The sequence below is a fragment of the Oryzias latipes genome, chromosome 13 (assembly GCF_053564925.1).
Source record: "Oryzias latipes strain Hd-rR chromosome 13, Olatipes_Hd-rR_3.1".
In the NCBI taxonomy this organism is placed as follows: Eukaryota; Metazoa; Chordata; class Actinopteri; order Beloniformes; family Adrianichthyidae; genus Oryzias; species Oryzias latipes.
In genome coordinates, this window is record NC_136249.1 from 23,736,773 (window position 1) to 23,758,849 (window position 22,077).

At 39.8% G+C, this 22,077-nt stretch overlaps 1 protein-coding gene across 1 annotated transcript; it reads right to left on the reverse strand.

Moving 5' to 3' along the window:
• Nucleotides 1–294: 294 nt before the first annotated feature.
• Nucleotides 295–18,343, reverse strand: LOC101175255 (putative G-protein coupled receptor 149). The gene is made up of 5 exons (XM_004075617.4): nucleotides 15,929–18,343; nucleotides 13,027–13,207; nucleotides 12,375–12,871; nucleotides 6,243–6,386; nucleotides 295–3,780 (listed from the first exon to the last, which is right to left on the reverse strand). Exons 1-5 carry the CDS (start codon nucleotides 16,901–16,903, stop codon nucleotides 3,286–3,288), a joined length of 2,292 nt encoding a protein of 763 aa, XP_004075665.1. The 5' UTR covers nucleotides 16,904–18,343; the 3' UTR covers nucleotides 295–3,285.
• Nucleotides 18,344–22,077: the final 3,734 nt, after the last annotated feature.

Sequence of the window (22,077 nt, forward strand, 5' to 3'; positions counted from 1 at the left end):
CTTTTGAGAAAGAACAAAATATAGAAAAACAACGGAAAATTAAAGCTACCAGTATGTCTATATGAAGCTTTCTGTGCAAACTTTGACATTAAAGGGAAGAAGACAGTTATTTGTTTCAGACTTTCATATTCCCTTTAGTTCTAGAACAGTTTACCTTGTATTTATTGCACTGGAGACAACTCTATCCAAACTACACTGATTCATAGGAAAACATGAAACTATTCAAATGTTTGCTCATCTATTATGTCCATGTTTGACTCTTTCTCAGTGTATCTGTTTAATAAAACATGTTATTAGATGGAAGACATCCATGCTTTATTTCAAAGTTCTCTAAACCCTTCTATATTCTGCTTCTAGACAATAAACAGACATTTATGCAGCATGTTATTTTTTACACAAGCAGCCTATGTAAAGTGGTTATTTCTTGATAATCACACACTGATGGACAAATCCCTGAAATACATCATTTTTCCTATTGAAAGACAACTACTAAGGGCCTTTTTGAAACATTTTCTGACTGTTTTCAAAAAACAAAAATCAATCTAAATGTATGAATTACTATGAATTAAACTTCAAAAGACTGTAGAAGTAAATACAAAGCTCAGACAGACAACAATGACAACCTCAATCAATTGTACATAAAAAATCCTTTTTTTAAGTCAATCTCATAGTTTGAAGAGCAAAACATTTAAAGAACTTTTTGAACGTGACACGTTAAGAAAAATAGTGTGATTTTTTTAATTAATAAAAAACAAACGTTTAAAAAAGCTTGGGGGGGGTATTTTTTTTTAAAGAAAATAGTTTTTATATTTAAAGGCCATTAATTTCTGTACTGTTTCAGTAAAGATCCAAAAATGTGTCAGAAATATGTCAGTCAGGCAACATTTCCACTGGAATGTATATGTTTTGTGAAGTTTTGTCCCTTTAAATCCCTTAAAAAAACAACAACCTGTTTCTAGATTAACATTTCAGTTCATCCAGTTTTGAATCCTGCTCAGCATTGTGCTGGGTCACACGAGTTGCTAGAGCCTATATCTACCTCAGGGAGGAGAACCTTAAAGTTCACCGGTACACTGCTAGGCCACATACAAACTCTTATCTTAAGGGACAATTTACCTTTATCAATAAATCTATAAAACATGTTTTTGTGGACTGTGGAAGGAGGTCAATTTACCTGGAGAAAACTCTAAGGGAGAACATGCTAACTGCTACACCACTGTTCAACTCATCTAATTTAGTTATTTAGGTTTGGTTTCTCTCCAGTGATCACTTTGAGTTTGTAATCAGCACAGCCGCCTCTCGGTTTGGTTTGTCTGTTATACAGGGCTTTGAGGTCTTTCATTTTAGATCCTCTCTCTTGTTGCTTTCAGTTTTTTTTTTTTTGTGCCATGCATGTATTAATTATTTTATGCTTCCATCAAGCTTCTTTTCTGTATCCTGCCTTTGGGTTCTCCACAATCACTTGTGCATGACTTTTTCCAGTAAAATATATTTTTTTCTCGGTTTCTCCACATACAAAGATTAGAAATACTAGAGAAACTCTATTAAAGAGGTTAAACTGCTGATTCAAATCTCTGGAAGCTGTAACTTTATCATGCAACATTTATCACCAATTAAATTTTTATCCTGTCATTTTGTCCCACAATAATGCCTTTTTAGCTTACTGTACATGAACTAAATTCAGTGGTTTTAAAACTTTCTAAAAAAACAAAAACATACATTTCATTTCCCCATTGATTTAAAATGCTTTGAGCACAACAAGAGCACCATGCAGCTCGGGTTAGTCATACTGAATATATCCAAAGGACATAACATCCAATTATGCTGAATACTATCAAGGTCAAGCTCCAAAGAAGCTAATTCTGCTGCTTAATTTTCTATTGTTTTCTGTAATAAGGAATCCCATTTGAACATTTAATATGAGTGCCGCAGCTTTATAAGTCCTAACTCATGAAATAATAACACAATAACAGCGTCTTGGATATGTTTTTATGCACATTTTTTGACCAGAATCTGTGCTGCAGGTAATGGAAGTGTTTCTCTCTGTTTGCCTGCAGAGGTGACATATTACTCATCTAACAACCTTTGGCAAAATTTAACAGGTGACACATGTCCTGGAACACATAAAATATGAATTTAACACTGTTAGAGGAATTTTCTAGTAAAGTTTAAAATATGAGGCTAATACAGCCAAAGTACTGCAGGACAATTAAAAATGTTGCTAAATTATAGTAAGTTCACGCAGAATAGATGTAGCTAAAACACGAAGGACGGTAACTATGACAGAACAAACAAAATTCATCTGAAAATTAGCCTATAGTATAATTTGAATGCTTTTTGTTTCACATAAATACATAAATAGATATAATCTAAGAGAATAAAGTTTCAATTTTGACCTTCATAATGCTTCATAACACAAAGCTATAAGAGGAATGTGTCCATGTTGAAAGCAGGAGGTCCTGGTGACTTAATGATTGCATGAAAACTGCATTGAACGAGCAGAGAATGATCCCCAAAGTGGCTCTGTAATATACATTCATGTGCTGCTTGCCTAAATCAAATATGCACAGTCACTCATTGGAATTGCAATGAGCGTGTCTAAGGCTGAAATCCTGCTCTTCATGAGAATCGCCTTCGGTCGCCTTTTCACATTTCTCCTCAGACTTTTCATGTCAACAAATCTTTCAATCTGTTTTTTTTTCACATCTACTAAACACTTGTGGTGGCTGACTGGCATCACAGCAGATCGTCTCATCCTCATGCACAACGCACACTTGAATGAGTCACACACACACGGGTCAGGAGACCCCTCCCCACCACAGAGCCTGCTGTAAACGTCATCCGTGACGAACACCTCAGGAGCTCTCCTCCATATCAGAGATGTGATCAGCCCTCTGCCCCTCCTTTTTAGCATCTAAGTGGATTTTTCTCATTCTGTATTTCTCCCATGATGACAGGCAGCCATATGGTAAACTTCCTGACTGGAATACTGATGAACTCCTGCCCTTTCCGTCTTTGTACTCTAACCCAGTTTTGTGGCATCTGTTCTCTCTGAGTGCACGGTGCGTGCATTCTCATCGTGTTTCCTGAACAGGAAGTGCAAGCAAACAGACTAGTACAAGTCTTCAGATGAGTCTCTATTCGGGTCACCTGTCAGCTCGATTACAGCAGTGATGGGAGAGAAGTAAAAGTTGAGTAAGTAGCTTATTTTTCTCGCAAATTATATTGTCTGGTAGGCTCTACCAACGTCCTCCAGAGAGCACCGCCCCTTTTAATGTGGGCAAGTCACTCTTCCCCCTCCCCTGCCTGCTTTCTGTAAGCCTCATTAAGCAACTGTATATCCTCATGATACCCTGAGCTCTCCAGTGTCTGCCGCTGGCTGTTCTGCCGGTGGGCTTCCACAGTGTCAGGTATGCTGATATTGATGGTCTCTGCTTCTGTGCTTCCAGCACTGGGGATGAGCAGGGAGTAGGACGCTGTCTCACCCAGGTCACAGGAGACAAAGCGGTTCTCCCTTCTGGAGTAACGCAGCGACGGTGAACGGGCATGAGTGGATGACTGGCTGATGTTGGAAATGATGGAGACGCTGTCCATGGCTTCTTCGTTGTCACAAATTTCCAGGACTTCAAGGTGGATCTTGACGTTGGTGTCGCCAACCCCAGCCCCTATCCCCATCTCCATGCCCACGCAGCTGACGTTCACATCTGCAGCCTGGCCTCCAGGCGCTGTGTCGTCTGCACTGGGTTCGTGGCCAACAGACTTGGAGCGATACACTTCCACCTGTAAAGCAAAGATACTGATCACATAAGTTACTTATACCCAAAAAAGGGTACCTCAAATCAATTACTTTCCTTCCTGAAACCATAGGTGGCCACGTCATTCCTTTTTTTAAAAAAATGCCAAAGTTTAGAGGAAGTCATAGTCTAGCTAAGAATACATTTGATCAAGTTTCATATTTGGGCTCATAGAATTGATTTGAATATCAAACAAATCTTCAACCAGAATTCATGTGACATTGAAAAACTTGAATAGATGCAGTAATTGAGTAAAAGTTCCAACAAAAAAAGGCAGTTTCTCATGTTCAAAACTTTGCCAAAATGTTGGAACTTGTGGTTCCTTTTCCATTAAAAAAAACCCCCAACAAACTAGATTACGGTATTCAAGTCTGATTTTTACAGTCAAACCAAAATAATTTTCAGATTAACAAAAAACGTAAACGTTACAACAAGAAAATAAAAAAATGGATTGATTGGCTTTTTTTTTAACATTCAAAAAATGGACAGTGAAATGGGTAACTATTTATTTCTCTATTTCTTATCGTTATTTTTAACCTTGAGCACTGTCGCCGGGTGATTTTAACTCGTGCAAAACTAATTACATGAATTTCAATATGTCGCGTGTCAAGGAGTCTGTACCTTCACCTTGAATGTTTCACATTTCCCAGGAATGGGTGGACAAAAGACCAAGTTTCTAGTATCATTTTTTTATATTTTAGGAATTTTTTGTTCTCAAATTGAGCACGTTTTGAGGAATTTCCTGTTTTTCTTTTTCATTTTGTTACAAAAACTACCGTTGAAAATAAAAGAAAACCACTCTAATTTATCATGTGTTGTCATGTTTTGATCTATATTTTATGAAAAGTACTTTTTGTGGGGTGTATTATATCAGGTAAAAATTCCCTGGCAAAAGTGTAGTTTTTTATGGTGAAAGTGTTAAATGGGTTTGGGTCCTTTGTCTCATAAGTTTCTTCATACCTAATTTCAAACTAACCCTCTTCTGCCCATCAATTATTAATATTTCATTTTGCCAGGTTTAAGTCATTTACACCCATTTTGTTTGTCATCAACTTGAACCCATATATGTATATTACAGTTCCAGCTGCTGCCAGCTCCTCTCAGTGTATTCAGATTTAGCTATGAATCACTAGTTTGGCCTCAGTCTCTGTAGGAGTTTTTTTCTTTGCTTTTTTTTTGTTGTTGATAAATCCGTTTACTTTTTGTTGGCATGCCTCCAGCAGCAATGACCATGATAGGAGTACTGGCACTCAGCGTTGAAGTATGTGGACCTTGCAGACTCTGAAGGGCAGAATGTTTTGAAAATATGCATGCGGATGGAAGTTTATGAATGTGATTTTTTTGCTTGGAAAAATATTAAAAACATGCTCAAGATGCTTACCAATACAAAAACAAAATTAAAACCAAAAACTGCTGATATAGAATAGTCTTAAGAATTTAGTCATTTTTCTTTCATTAAAAATTTTAATAAGGCAAGATTGTAAAGGAATTAGTACAACTTTTAACAAAGAGAGATTCATGTCTCCAAACAGCAACAGAGTTTCAGCATTTTACATTTAAATTGAAATTTAATGTTAAAAATCCTTAAAAGGGACTTTCTTGGCAATAAATGCTGCAGAGCAGATTTGTATTTTCTCAGCAACCAGCAGCAACATCCACCCTTCTTTGTCTCACAATTCGCAGCCTTCAGGGACAAAAAGAGACATCTGTAGTTGAATTGTCTGCAAGATTCAAAGACTACAATGTGTCCCACAACAACAGGAGGATCTACCATGCCTCACAATGTATTTGAAGTTTTCTGCATGTGTGTGTGTGAAAAGATGAAGCTCCTCACTGAAGCTATGTTCCCACCCCCCTCGGGAACGTGTGTTCAAGCAACCCCCTCCAATGAAAAGTCTATGTAAATGCACGTAAATGCGTGTTTCGGGCTTCCGCGCTCCAAACTCTATATATCCACAGTCGTTTGTTTGGCCACTACGTACAAAATGCTCGGTCAATGAACGCCAGTTAAACCAGGTCAAACTTTAAATAATCGGGGACTCGATTTGGAAGTGATGTGATCATTCACAGATGTGCCAACTGTTTAAAAATCGATCAGTAAGGAGAGATTAATACTTGCTGTTTGTGCCCTGCCGGAACTATATGACACCAATTCTTTCATATGTTAGAAAAGAGCTGTGAAAGAAAAAGCCTGGAGGAAGATTTGCACCGCTTTGAAATTTTGCATCAAGCCTCTTCCAACTGTAGGTGGCGGACATGAGCTAGTAAACAGTGGAAAAAGAAAATGAAGAAAACCCTTTTTGCTTGTCCAATGCGAACATCATAGGGCTAAATACGCGTTCAAGACTGTTTAGCACATTCTTGAAACTGCGTCACATACCCGGCGTGTCCGTAGCTTAAGAATTACAGGATTTCATATAAGAAGCAATTCCATTTAGGGTCCTTTACCTTCTTGGCATTGTTTGGAGAGATTTTGAGCCCATCGCTGCTGACCTCGTAGGTGGACAGAGAGAGTGTTTTGCCTGTAGGTGCTTGCAGAGACACAGTTCCTTGAAAGGCACATAGAGGAATGGACAGCCCACCTGATGACCGCTGCAAAAAAACATGGAAGAAAGTCCAAGGGAGGAAAAAATAATTAATATTGATCACAAAACATTATTTATTAGGGAGCAGAGATGTCTCTTGGTTTTACAGGAAGCAGGAAAGTCATTATAATTAGGACCACAATTAGGCGAGTTGAGTTGTCGGTTTCGGTTTCAGAGCTCGCACTTCTTGGAAACATAATGGAGCCAGTCAGACCATAACAGCTATGAATGGCCCACTTGATTCCCCTGCGCAACATAAATATTACATTTGCCAGATTGGAATCAAATCAAGTTTGCCCATGATGTTAGAACAATAAACAGTATTTTGCTTGCAGCTTTTTTTCTTCCTTCGTTGTTACCAATGGCCAGCTCTTTCTCTCTTTTAAGTCGCAGCAGTTATAAAATATGCTGAATCTCAGCTGAAATAACATGCAGTAACTTTTGGTTCATGTTTTCACAGTTTATAGCTATCACTGTTGCTTTCGGTAGCCTTTTTTTGCAATGCAGACCAACGTATTACTTGCTGGTAGGTACAGGACACTTGTGCAGGCTTCCAATAGCCTCAGTGTCATTCTGACATCAAAGCACAAATACAGCTTTACTCACTGTCAGGCTTTATTGGCACTTTTGATGTCCACAATCGTTTTTTTGGCCTCTACGTACAAAACGCTCGGTCAATGAACGCACGTTGCCAGTTAAACCAGGAACGGAGCTATCAAAAACCAAACAAAAATTGCTCTACTTTTGTCAAACCATAGTGATCAGAGTACAGTACTGTTGTCTTATCTTACGATACTGTCAGGATACGTACACTCCAATCATTTCCAGTGCCTCCTTTGCTTCTGATACCCAATGGTTCAAGCAATTAGAGATGGATTTTGCCCTTCATTTCAAGTGCAGAGAGATGTATGCTTTATGCTCCACTCGTTAGCGTACGTTGCAACAGAGGGTCTCTGCTGAAATCTGATGTGAGACAGACCTCCACGTATTCAAAGTTTAATGCAGATCTGTCAGGTTTGCCAAAAAATTAAAAACTCCAAAGGCATAAAAATGTTACTTTTGTTGCTTCAACCATAATTCCTCTGACCTACTCATCAGTTTGCATCCATTTTTAAGCAACACACCTCCTTTTTTGTCATCAAAATACCGTAGGCATAATGCTAGATGGGGAAAATGATTGGCATATGATAGCAGAGAATCAGTGTAGAGGCTTGTTAGGCCTTTTTTAATGTTTCAAATGAATTCAATGCAAATGTGTTAAGTAACAGAACCAATGAAGCTTTCTGTCTCCTCTCCTCTCTGATGATCTGTTTTCCTGCCTTTGTGCTCCCATTGTTTTAAGAGATGAAATGAAAGTCAGAAACACAGAGAGCAGTGTTGGAACAAAAACACAACACCCAGCAAATTAAATAACACACACACACGCACAGAGATACAAAAAAACAAGTTTCTTTTTGACTTTAGCACAAATATAAGGATGATTCCTTATTATCATCAGCTGTCTCAAACACTGAACTTCACGCTCTCAAAGAAAAGCATTTACATCACATCACTTGATGTGACAAGTGGTTGCAAACATATCATTTTAGAGGTAAAATCAGCAGATACAAACATGATATAGAAAAGATCACCAGCATCAGTTATAACTGTGTGATAGTAATCCATTTAAGTATTTTTAAAGAGATTTTAACGGATTTGGTCTTATACACTCACATCATGCTTTGTGTTGGTTCTGAAATGGAAGAAAATCTGCCACAACTGACAATTCAGGAGCTGCCAATGTCCTTAACAACAACAAAATAATGATCGGCATTTGCAACCTCCCAACTCTAAATTTGTCACATGAAGCTTAACAGTTTTTTTTTTTAATTCAGAGTATCACTACCTTGGAAAACAATTCATGGCCGCGAAGGATTTGCTGGAAAATATTCACAGAAATTATTATTTGTGTTTTATCTACAACCGACATGATCTCAGTCGAGTTTTACTTTTCATTTTTGTCACTATTCCACTCAGTTTGCACTTGCTGGGTTTGCAAATTAAGGTACAAAGATGATATTTTTCAGGTTTTGGCAGTAGACGGCACTCAACGAATCTTGGCATGCAAAGTGTGCATGACATTTTTGTTTGACCCAAAAAGCTTAGCCATGACCATATCAGGCAGAGCAACAACAAATCCATGCATGTTGATGCCAAATTGCACATAATTGCCAGAGTGCACAACTGAGGGTTTTTTTGGAACGACGGGCCTTGGATGCATCATTGCCAATGAACAGCTGCATTCGATATGACAACAAAGCAATCAAACATGCAAACTCTAGTCATTTTGAAAAAAAAAGGGTCCCAGTTCACTTGTAAGGGAACCTTGTTAGTTCAGCCACAGTATGAATGCAGATGAACTGTCTCCAAAAAAGGTGAACAAAAATTAGAAGGTAAAATGCATCAACAGAAGAAAAATCTTCCTCAGCATGAATTTCTGGAAGCATGACTTGTGAATTACTTTGAAAATGTCTCATAACCTAAATGTGGTGTAGCTAACCAAACTCAGTATTGGTGAGAATAAGTTGGCAGCCCAATCTAACTATCTTAAAAGTCTACTCCAATCATATTTTGATCACTTATAAAAATGTTCCCAGTCTTCTTTTACTGGTTTACAGTTTCAGTTAGTCAGCTGTTTCTGTTTTTATATAATCTTCAGTGCATTTGAGTCATTGGTTTACTAGAAAACCCACTCCGATCATCTTTGGAGCTGTTTTAAACGTGTTCCCAGTGGTCTTTTAATTTTAATTGTGTTTTTTTTAGGCCAAATAATAAAAAGGTTGCTTTCTATGACATAGTTTTTCCAGAGCGGCAGAGGTTCATCAGAAATTCGCCTCTGAGTTTGTGGGCAGGACCGTTGGTTCGGAAGACAGCCTCTGGTGACATCCCATCATCTCTTTGTTTACACTCTCCTGCTTGCTTACAGTCCCTCACAGGCCCAAGCTAACACAAAAATGGAAAGCAATATCAATATTTTTCTTGTGGATTTCATCAAAGTTAAAAAAAACAACATTCCCCCAAAATTTGAATTAATGTCAGTTATTTGATGTCGTGGGCTTTACAGCACCAAATACTGGTTCATCGGGTCTTTCATGTCAAACATCAAAATCATAAAAAACAAAAAAAAAAGATTGAAGTATTTTTGCAACACTTGAACATTTCAATACTAATAAGTAAACACTTATTTAAATCAACCTCTTTTGCACTCAATCCCTGCTGCTTCTTTGCTTCTAAACAGCGAGAAGTCCCTGTTTCAGTTCCACTTTGAAACCGAAAAGAGAAAGGCTGACATGTAAATCCTTTTAATTTTATCACAACACCCACAGAGGGAAGAAGTACTACATTTTGCTAAAGTGTTTTCATGCAAAAGAACATCTTTCAGAACTGCAGCTGGTGCGAAGTGCCCATCTGCTGCTCACTTCAATTTAAAACCACTTTTAAACACACCAGTCTTAACCTCTACATGTGCTCAGTTAAAAAGAGTTGGTCTTTAGCTTTCCCATCCTTATTTAGCTATATAACAGTATTCCAAAATAAAGTAATTTGTACTTTCCATGATCAATTTCAGTCTGCTTGGATGCTTTCTCAGACTTTTGGAAGCACTACCAGAGCATTTCATAGGCACCTATGAGATCTTCAAAAGTGCAATTCAGTTAGGTTTAACAGAAATCCAGCCTCCCAGGTTTTTCACTGGGGAACCCAAATAGTATACTCTAATTTGTTATACAATTTTTTTTTTCATCTAAATGAAAACTAAGGAGACTTCATTATTGTAAATAGAAAGAAAAGAGAATGAAGGCCACTAAAACTGCTAAATCAATCCAACCCACAAAGGAATGTAGGATTCCCAATTAGACCAACCAAAACCATCACTACTCTAAAAAATATATTACATGCAAGGGAAAAGAGGGCTTCACCTGAGATGCACAAGATTCAGCATTAAAAAAATAAATAAACAAGCCCATGTCACACAACACAGATTAATTGGTGTGAACGTATTCATTTTTTCTGTTTTGAAAGAATTCTCGGAGGACTAATTGGGTTAGCATCTGAATGCACATTAGAGCTACCTCGCCCCTTGAGGGAAGGGCTTGAGACTGCACCTGCAGCTCTGCGCTTGCTGACAGACTTTAAAGTCACACAAAGGGTAAATATGTCTTTAAGCTCTAATTCCACCTCTCCCTGTGGATGTAGAAGGCCAGAGGGTCTGACAGTACGGAGCAGAGATGCTGGGTAATGACATCTGGTCTTCCTAATAGGGACCAAAACACAACCAGGAGAAAACATAATCCACTTCCTCTGGTCTCCATAGTGGTTTTGTTTGTGTGCATAAAATATTTGTTTGGATTTGTTTGTTTTTTTCTTCATATCTTGTCTGCTTGTGGGGATATAATGTTGGAGAGATGCTTAGAGCTGTTTTGTTATGTCTGTTATTTTGGCCATGTTTTAATTTATTTTGTTAATTTTGTGAATTGGCGTATGTTCATCATGCACTTATGCTTCCACTTTTACAGACTCCAGTCAACAAAATAGCCCCAAGGAGAAATCATTCACAAACTTAGCAAGTAAGAAACTTAGAAGTAGGGCACACACTCACGCTCACACACACAAACCAGCACTGTGAGAATCTTTGACTTAATACAAGATGCATAGTGAGAGCCAAAGTCAAGCCGCAGATGCATGCTCTGTGGATTTTCCATCCTGTGGTGCTTTTTAAACCAAAACATTTAAACATATAATTGGAGTGGAAATGGAGAAGAAGAAAAAATGATAATTTGTTTGTGTGCTGAATGGAGCTGTGGATGTTTCTGACTCCGCAACAGACTCACAGCTTTTTATTTTGGTCCTCTCCAATTCACCAGCATGTTTTAATGATTGCATCTGTGGCTGTTGCACAGTTGAGGTTGCTCTTTCATGTATGTATTGCACCGCAAATGCCAGGCCACTACATCATTAGAACATTAGCCTTCTGTCCTTATTTAACAATTTAGCTGAGTTTAAGCACAGTGAGAATCCCACTTTTACTGCCGCCAGAGCAGAGGGATGCAACAACAAAGGAAAGCGATTAAAAGATGATCAGTCGACGATGCCTAGACCCACAACATACCTATCTGTGATGAGCATTGCTTGTTAAATTTCATGCTCTTTGACTTTTTTTGAACACTGGTTAGATAGTTAAGAATTAATTGGCGTCATTAGAAGAGGTTTACTTGGCAGACAGACAGTAATGCATTATGCAGCAGATATTGAGTGAACAAAGCTAGGCAGGCATGCATACTTAGTAGATAGATATGGTTTACTATTTAAACTTCATTAATAAAGACCTTGTTAGTATAAATGCACTTTGTCATTGCCTTCTCTGGGTAAACTCAGCAGACTAAACTAATAAATGAAGCTGAATTGGATGTGCCTGTCTGGTTTCAGTGTCTCGGGTGCATTTCTGGCTTTTGAAAGATGCATTTGATAACATCTTCATCAGTGGCTCCCCCTGATCAAAATCTACTTTGCAGATATAATAACATATATGAATAGAAAAACAGAGAAGGAGAGGAAAGATTATACTAGATCTCTTGTCTATGTGCTTGAATTTAGGAGATCGGAAAAAAGGTGAAGCATATCAGCAACCAAAAGATCAGACAGGAAGTCACTTAAAAGACTTGCTCACATCCTAATAATGTTTAAACTTGGAAGTTATGGTTTCAAATATTTTCAATGAAAAAACTTCAATTTCCTATTTAGCAAGAAAATAAAAAAATACAGAATGATGATGCCTAAGTCATCGCCTGATGATCTGTTGTAAGATAAAGCATCTGCAGGATATTTTTAGAAAGGCAATAGATAGTCAGTGCGCAGAAAAATCAATTAATCACAAACCACAGAGTGACAGATACAAATGACTTCATTTAATGGTTGGAAGATTGGACTAATAAAGTGACCATCGTGGACAGTAGTGTACCTGTCTGGGTGTCCTCTCTGATTTACTCCTGCACCACTCCCAGTCTGTCAGCTCGATTTTCCGACACTCCTCGTGCGACAGCCTCCTCTCTGGAGCATCAAACACTGATGAGGTGTCAGTGAGATGATGGTCCTTTTGATTAGAAGGCAGTGAAAGGACACAGCGAAGTTCATTGATATCCTTGTGGTTCTCGTGAGGATGAGGAGGACTCTTAACCAGCGCCTCCCCTTCACCTGCCACAGACTCCAAAAGGAGGCCTGCGTGTGAAGAGCTGTCCACTTGACAGGCGGTGCTGAAATCAAAATCGGGGCCAAGTTTGGAGAGCCCGCTGTTGTCTAGTGCATCAAGGCGGGTGTTAGTGAAGTCACAGTTAAACAGGCTGTGATAAGCGGGCTTATCCATAAGAGGGCTGCCATGACACTTGGTGACATGCGACAGCTTGTACACTCCATAACCTTGTTGGAAGGATAAGTTGAACTCGAGTCTTCTTTTTATCACTGTAAAAAGGGCAAATGACAAAATTTTCATTGCATTTTCAAGCCCCTCAGATGAAAAAAAAAAACCTTTTAGACATTTTTTTCTCATTAGAAAAACTTTCTTAACTGTTATTTTGGGTCAAAAATGCACTTGATAGAGTATCATCATCATCTACCTGAGGGTTCCTGCCTTGAGTCCCGCTTGCAGTTAATGAAGCAGCCACATGGCATGTGGATCCAGCGCTCGGAAAGCACAAACAGTGGAGTGACCGCAGGGGCCAGCAGAGTGAGAAAAAAGCTCAAAGTCTCCAGGGAAGAGCTGCGTGCGGTTACGGCATGGCGCATGAGCACCAAAGTCTGTAAAGAAGAGGCGAGAGGAAATGAATTCATCAGGGAGACACTGATTCAAAATGCATGAGGCAGTGACAGGCAGAAGATATGTGAATAAAGAGATTGTGCAGACTTTTCAACCAAAACTGGGTCTTTCTGCTTTTTAAAAAATGTATTTTGATACATTTTTCATGAGACTCACTAACTCTTATTTTGTATCCGATAATTATCTTATCTCAGGGGTGCCACGTTTTTCTCTAAAATCACTGCTTCATGGTTCAGCAACAGGTGCAATAAACAATAACACCAACAATTTCATGATAATGTTACTAAAAACATTAATAATGTTCTTTAAAGCCTTGGTGGTTTCTGATCAATCTGGAAATGATTAGAAGTGAGTTGGAGTCCAGCAGTCAAAGATGAGGTGGATCATTTGTGAAAAACATTCAAAATGGTTGCCAATCTTCCCAGGAGAAGCAAGTTCACTTCAAGGTCAGACCATGCAATAGTGAGAAAGAATAAACATCGAGGCTAAACACTACTACATGCCAAATCCACTTCAGTTGGAACAAAAAACTTTGAAGTTACCAAAGAACAATCAGAAGAAAACTCTTAGAGGAGACAACCTCATCCATCTATAAACCAGTACTTTTGGAACTACTTATTTCAAGTAAATGAGATACAATTAGAGATGTCTGGTAGTCAGTCCCAGGTTTGATAATATTTAACTTTATAGCCTGGATAAATCAGAGCTGAACAGCACAATACTCTCAGGCACAATTGCTGACAAACAATAACTTGGCAAGCTAAACTAATAGATAAAAGAAACTACGACACTGCAATTGCTCAGTCAGATTTAAGACCACAACCTTAACATCTCATTCCTATAATTTTTTGCTTTTCTTAAAAAGCGTTCCAACTAGTCTTTTAATTATGATTATGCTGTTTTTAGCCAAAATTTGAAAACTGTTTTGTTTTCCAGGACATAGTTTCTACAGAGCCGAAGTAGCTCTTTAGAAATTTGCCTCTGAGTCATATGGACTAAGCCCGCTCCTATTTCCCATCATCCCTCTGTTTACAAGCTCTCCCGCTAGCTTACAGCCACTCACAACCCCAACATTATATCACTGGTGCAACAAAAATAGAGAGCAATATTGGAGCTATCCAGCCATACAGTTTTAAACCAGATTCCACCTGAGATGCAGAAAATGATAACGTACATGATCTATTTGTCTGCAAATGGATGCATCAAGCTTTTCCCAAAAAATAAAATGTTTCTGCTCCTGACTCACAATAATTTCCATACATAAATACTTAGAATGCAATTTTAGGCTGAATTTACTTAAAATATGTCCTCCATTGTGAGAAAAATAACACAAGAATATGTTAAAATCACCCTAATCACTGTTTTCATTGGAGTGGATCTTTAAGAGAACGGTGCATGAGTAAGTGCATTTGAAGGAAGGTCTTTCAAGGACAGAGGTTCATATTCTGTGAAATCATAGACTCATAACTAGGCCTGCACAATAAATCGAGGACTTATCGTTATCGCAATATTAATCCGAGTAATACACATCTCACAAAAGACAGCAAAAATTGCGATAAACGTTTACTTTAAATGTGCTAAAACAATCTTATGGCAGTTTGAAGTATTCAACAAATCAAATAAATCTCTTTATGCATTTGAAAAATCGGATGGAGCCCTTCACGTTGCTGACCAATCGGATGGAGCCATTCACGTTGTTGACCAATCGGATGGAGCCCTTTTATGTTAGATGTTTAGCTCCTATATAGACACGGGTCATTTGGAGTGTAATTTAAGTTATTCAGACTCTTATTTAAATTAAAAAGTTGCAGTGAAATGGAAATTATATTTTTGGTTGTTTTGCTATTTGTTCATGTATCGCAAGTTATATCGTCATCGCTATATATCACTAATATCGCATTTCGTGAGTTTTCATCATATCGTGCAGCCCTGCTCATAATTTTAAAAATGACCCAAGCTTATGGAGTTTATTCGACTTGATGTAGGCCATGTTGAGATACAGTTTTAAAGGCAAAACTATCTCAAACATTAGTGCAGACATCTTTCAGAAATTCAGCTTTAAAACAAAAAAATCAATGTTAACAGAAACTTCCTTATCCAAAGAAGTAGTCATTGTGGTGAATTTATAGCATTTTTGATCAGAGAAATCCAGACTTTGGTTATCTTCAAAACCTTTTGACCATGTCAGTGTTTTTGTGTCTCAATTGGAGTTGACAACATGTAAATGTTAAAGCACAAGGTGTTGCAAAAGATGTACTGTTTCAGGAGTGGCTATTTAAAAATAAAACTTGCATTTAGCACTTTGAATTTTACTAAGATCTGAAGCAAAACCCGAGAAGTTGACAAACTGAATTTAGGGCTATGCTACTTTATTTTCTTTTTAGTATTAATATGTAAATGCATGCACTAATTTGGCAAATAACATAGCTTTCAAACCGAGGAAAATGTATCTATTCAACTAAATGCAGCCTCTACCAGCTCCCCTGAAAACGGAGAATCTAATGCGTATTTTTATTTCTTATAGTTTGGACTCTTTGGGGATAAATAAGCCACTTAAGAAGAAATATACGTTATTTGGTCAAATAAGCTGCCGTTTGGTGTATCATGATTTCCTGCTCAGATTCCTTAGGTGTTTGTTTGTTTTTTTGAAGTTTTATGGCACATTCTAGTCTACAGTTCCATGCTCTGGCCTTGTTGCTTACCATCATAGGCATCCATAAAACCACCCGAACAAGTGCCAGAATCATTGAGAAGCGCTTTTGCGCAAAAACCACAGGGGTATCCCCGACTGCGGCTGCGCTTTCTCCGCCCACAGAGCCCGGGGACAGCCCGCTGCTGTCCCCCTTCCCTCTGACCTCTGTCCCGCACGAACTGGGGCTCAGCTCGCTGTATGCACCGAAAGTTTTGTCGAAGCTGTCGCCGGGAAACGACTGCAGATCGCAGAGAGGCGCGGAGCCGCTCAGTCCCCTCGTCATGTCCAAGTAAGTGGGATACAGCAAAGTCCTTTGGAGCTCCGTGGAGCACAGCAGCTGGTACGTGAGCGGGATGAAGAAAAACAGCAAGCCGCCAAAGCACAAGGCATACACGGAGAAGAGCAGGAGGGTGTAGAAGCTGTCGCTGCCCGGGAAACAACCGAGACGGGCCGGCGTAAAGCTGCCCCATCCGCACAGAGGCGGCACGCTGACCGTCAGGCTGAGCACCCACACCGCGGCGACAGCCCACATCACCCTGAGCGGCCGGCGCACGGACTGAAGAACTCCAAACCTCTTGGTCACATAAAAAGTGTGCGCTGCTATGAGGCAAGCCTTCATGTTGCTGGAAACCCCCTGGAACACGTACAGAAGTCCGGACAAAGTGCAAAGGCTGCCGGACCCTAGTTCCTCCGCCCCGCTCTCCCACTGCAAGAGCAGGAACAGGGAGAGGGGCACCACGCTCAGCAGGTCGTCCACGGACATGGACGCGACAATGACACACAGGGAGGTCTTGTTCCTCATCCGGAGCAAAGTGAGCAGCGAATACAGCCCTCCGACCAAAGTAGCAGCGGCGATAGTTACGCACAAACCGAACAGCAGCAGGCGACTCTGCCGCTCCATCCCCGTGGGCTCTGGCGTGTCATAGCTGGTTGTGGAAAGGTAGCTTTGATTAGGTGCCGGGGAGCCACTGAACGCCGTGGACATCTTCACTTTTGGCACTGATCAAATCCTTCGTTTTTAAAGTTCACAGAGCTGCAGATGGGGCAGGATTGCCTGTAAAAAACGCAAGGGTACCAGGAGAAGAGAGACGGAGCACAAAGCGCACAGCTCCTCTCTGATGTGGTCCATGGGGGGGACGCACGCGTAATCAAAGCTTCCCTTGGATGTGGAGCTGGCTGGCTGCTCACAGGTGCTTGGCTTCTCCGTTTAAGCAGCGTGACCAGAGCATCTCTTGTTTCCAGCAGCCCATGCGCGCTGGCGTCATCACAGTCTTCTGTCAAAGCCGTTTTCGATGAGGGGGGGCAAACGCTGGATACTACGAGAGTGGAGACAGCCCGACGCACCAGGCTACGTTTTGTTTGTGCGCTGGCTCTGCCCCCTTTCTTGGGTCACATACATCCTTCCCATCACCAAACTCACACATCCACACACAAATAAAGCCACAGACGTGGAGAATTAAGTTCCTTCCACTTAACCTGCCAACACAAATCTGTCCATGAAGTAGATTTATTATCAGTCCGTTCCAACACACTTTTAAAATGAATTATTGTCATTTATAAAAGTAATTTGTTTCGCATCTCAAGGTAAAATAGTTTTTTTTTTAAAAAAACCAAACATAATTCCAAAGAGAAGTTCAAACACATTTTAGTTTTATCTCTTTGGACAGCAGAGGTCAGGATGTGAAGAAAATTGAGGTGGAAAGTTTCTTTCAGTCAAATGGAAGCTAAACTGCACATCATCTTAGCTCACATGATAATTCAGGCATGATTAAACTATAATTACAATCTGATCTCTTTGTTAAAGTGGAAAAATCAGGGTTAGCACAGGGTGATGCAATCAACGATGCAACCTCCAGTTAAACATGTTGCCTCGGAGCCCACTGTGTCAACAAGCCTGCGTGTGCCCTTAAATCCTGCCCTCATGCCTCCCCGTGGCGTTCAAGGATCTTCCGGCTGAAGGACTCTTCAGTTTGTTCAGAGGACTGAGTGTTCATTTATCCTCTTGGAGCTCCAAAAAGTGTTACTGTATGTTATATGTTCGAATGTTGAACTCACCACTCGTTTGCATTTTTAAATTCATCCACAAGATCACCGACGTGAATACACCTCACCTGTTAAAAATGAAGTCAGACTTAGAGCTGGGAGACAGGCGGGCAGTCCGATTAAATGGGCCCTCTCTGAGGGCATGAGGACACAGAGGAGAGGGTGTAAAACACAATCTGCAAGAGTGCATGAAAAAAAACTAAAGCACACACATGTACACACACAATCTCACAACGGCTGAAATAAGCATTGCGCATCAAGGTGACCTACTTTCTGCACATTTGTATGTATCTGCATATAAGCTGCATACATCATTCGGTCATTTGTGCAAAAGGTGAGCGCAGCTCTGTAAAGATTTCCCCAAACAAGAGCGCTGGTGAGAAAAAAAGGTAAACGCATTAAAGGAGAATATGTTATATAAAAACCCTAACACCTTGTCAGAACACATTCCATCAACTGCCACAAAGGCATTAAAGGCATCCCATAAAGAGTTGGATTATCTGCCTAAAATGTCTCAACCACTTTTAAAAATACAATTCCAAAATTGAGATCTAAAATGTACAATTTGAAGACCATATTTTTAAATGAAGTTTGTAATCCCTGGAATACACAGAGTTAACTGGACTTTACTGCTAGAAAAATTCAGTCATTCCTCAATTCTGCCTTCAGATGAGTGCTGTAGAGATGGTTGATCAAATGTTTGGAGTTGAAGGATTTAGTCTGGATCCTTTCCTGAATTACTAATTCAAAGAAATTGCTGCAAATGGCAGAGTTGCCATTTATTTCTGACTTTTTGACAAACTGGCACAACACCAGTATTTTTATCTTCTAATCTCTTCAAACCAGAACCATGGCATTTCAGGCTTGGCAGCTAAATCATATTAGCAGCTACGCTCCTGTCAGTTGACGTGAGATGTGTCATAATGAAGTCAGGATCAGCCAATATCCGTTGCTCATAATATTTTAGGGTAAACACTAAACATCGTCATTACATTAATTAGAGAATAAACACTAAGAAAACATCCATCCATCTGTGTTTCAGGGTTGCTGGAGCCAACCCAGCTGCTGTTGGGCAAAAGTGACTAAGAAAAAATAATCATCAAAATGACTGAGCATTAGTCCTGACATCCTCTGCTTGTCTGTTTAGAATAGCTTGTTCACTTTGTGGGCATCAAAAATAAACAAACACTTGAGTTTAAAGTCATATTTTGATCTATTTCAAAAGCATTCCCAGTGGTCCTTTAATTCTGATTATGGCATTTTAGGCAAAATCCAAATCTGTCATTTTCTAGGACATAGTTTCTGCAGAGCAGCATACATACATATATTATGGACGTAACTGTAGCTAATACCTATACCCAACTTCCTGTCATCAGTCTGTTTACACGCTCTCCCACTATAGCTTAGAGTCCCTCACAACCCCAACCTAACATTACCAGTGCAACAAAAATGGTGAGGAATATTCAAGTTATCCAGCCGTACGGTTTTGAGCCAAATGCCAGCTCAGATGAGGAAAACTAAGACGTACATAGATTGATTAGTGCACAAGTGGATGCATTGGAATCTAGATGAGCAGGGAGCTTTTTGCCTACCAATTGTAGCACCCACATCACTTTCTACAAACTTTTTACAAAAGCATTTTTTCATCTGCTTCTGTTTCACAAAGATTTGAACAAAGACATACCCTGAAATGCCATTTTAAGGTTAATTTCCTGCCACAAAACATGTTAAAAACACCAAAAACACTGTCTTCAATGGAATGGGTCTTAAAAAAACCAAATACATAAAAGGTGAGGACAAGTGCAGGCCAAAAATGTATTTCAATGGCTGCTTTTAAATAAAAGCACATATTCAACACTGACAAATTCTGATCAAAGGTAATAACAAAAAAAGTTATAACAAAAAAGTTATAAAAAAAACTTCAGTTATGCTACCCATTTGCCCCACCTTGCCTCTGATGGAAGGTTGGTCCCAGTGTTCCCCAGTGTGTGAATGGATTTAGAACCCATTGAAAAATACATGTTTTTTAAAGCCTCAAATTTTAGTATTTATGCCCTTTAGACCAAAAGAATAAAATGCCTCCTATACTCTTTTTTTGTTTTTAGCCATAAATGTATCTTTTTCCATATATTTTTTCTATATTTGCCATCTGTATGATGAGGAGCCCAATTATAATCATTAATTTTATTGGGTCTTGACATTTTTATTGTCCTAGTGTGGCAGAACACAGCCAATGCTGCTGAATAGATTAGGGTTCAGGTTTGTTTGGAGGTCATATTAATAAGAAGAGCTAAATCAGGGGTCGGGAACCTAGGGCTCGCGAGCCATATATGGCTCTTTTGATGGTCACATGTGGCTCGCAGACAAATCTTTAATTATACTTTTTTTTTTCTCTCATTTGACCAGTCCTTCTCGGGCGCGATGCGATGCCAGAGGCGCGCAGTAGTAGCGGTGCTTAGAGAGAAAAATCTGCGCCAGCGCTATCAGTTACTATTATCTATTATTTCACAGAGTTTGTACCAGCTGGAAACCTGTGAATTGACGTGCCTAAAACTGCGTGCTCCCGTCTCTGAGAAAGAGCGCGCAGATGCGGGGACGGGATGTGTGAGGGAGAAAGCAGAGGGTGGGGGGTTGTGGGGACAGGCAGCAGGTGAATCGCGCAGGGATTGTAAGAACGTAAAACCCGCTTCCCGTCACTCACTGCAGTGTGTGAGTGTGTGTTTGTCTCTGCGTCTGCATGTGAGCAGTCTTTGTCACATCTACAGAACATTCAGACCTACTATGACGTTTAAAGTCTCAACGCCTGCATGAAGCAGAAACTCACCACGTATCAACCAGACTAGACCATCAGCAAAACTACCACGAGAAATACTCATCATTTATTAGCAACAGCATAACAATCTTATTAAAAAAGAATCCACAGACTTATTGTACTTTAAAAATGTTGAAATTAAATCAAATGCACACATTCACTTGTATATTTAGTTTTAAACAAATTGTCGCGGACTGAGTTGGATGGCTGTTGGGCCGCGTTAAAAGTTCTGGAGTTCATTGAACGCTTCAAGCAGAGATCTGATTGGCTCTCAGTTCTGTCGCTCAGCCTGTTGTTAGGTAGTTTGGACCAATGGGGTTCAGCTATGGACCGAATAAGGGAAATGGGAGGGCTGCAGCGGGAGCAGGGGAATATAAAGTTGGGAGAAGCGCTCTCGTGTCGGCGGGAGAGATTCAGGAGTTGCTGAATTAATTGAACGGCGTTTGTTGCGGTCTGCAGTAATCGGAATAAAGAACTTTAAAAGAGGTTAAGTCTCCGTGCCTCAGTGTGGGGAAGGGACACTACATTATTGAATGGCTCTTTCGAAATTACATTTCAAAATATGTGGCATTTATGGCTCTCTTGGCCAAAAAGGTTCCCGACCCCTGAGCTAAATGATCTTGTGCAAAAACTTCCATTCATAATTAGTTATCCAAACTTTACGTTTTCATCCCTTTCTAATTTAATATTATTTTTTCTGCTTACTTTTGTAACAGAGGCCCCAGGGAAGACCCAGGACACGCTGGAGAGACTATGTCACTCGGATGGCCTGGCCACTTTGTAGGAGGCCGCGACCACCCGCTTCGCACAAAGGAAGCGTCGAGACATCGCATTCAGTAATTCAACATCAAAGTCACGGCCTGGCAACCGCAACCTAATCTTCCGAAACCGCACAAACATCTGCAAAAGGCTTCTGTGTTAACAGGAATTCATCATTTTTCTACACAATTTCGAAGTACTTGGCTGAATTCCTGTTTTCACCAAAAGGGGGCGCTGTAGGCATGATCAATGAATCCACTTCATCTTTTTCCTCAACCACCATTTCCATCAAACATGACCTCGCTTCCCCTTCCACTGACTGGTCTCAGCAGCATCGTCTGCCGTGGTTGATGTTTATGTTCTCGTTCCCGCCTACTTCAACGCAGAATGATGACGTTTGAAGCGTATCAATGAATTACGGGTCGGATTCATGTGGCCTGGCCGTTCAGACGGCCTGGGTCGCATTTAAAAAGATCAGATCTGTGTCGTCCAGACCGTCATGAAAACATCAGATGCACCCTCAGAAGTGTTGACTTGGTGATTTT

Excerpts from the sequence above, each read along its gene's own strand:
- LOC101175255 (XM_004075617.4), bottom strand. The coding sequence starts at position 16,903 with ATGTCCACGGCGTTCAGTGGCTCCCCGGCACCTAATCAAAGCTACCTT. Across the intron at positions 12,872-13,026 it reads CTCAAGGCAGGAACCCTCAG|TGATAAAAAGAAGACTCGAG; the intron begins GTAGATGATGAT and ends CCCTTTTTACAG. Across the intron at positions 3,781-6,242 it reads CTCCAAACAATGCCAAGAAG|GTGGAAGTGTATCGCTCCAA; the intron begins GTAAAGGACCCT and ends TTTGCTTTACAG.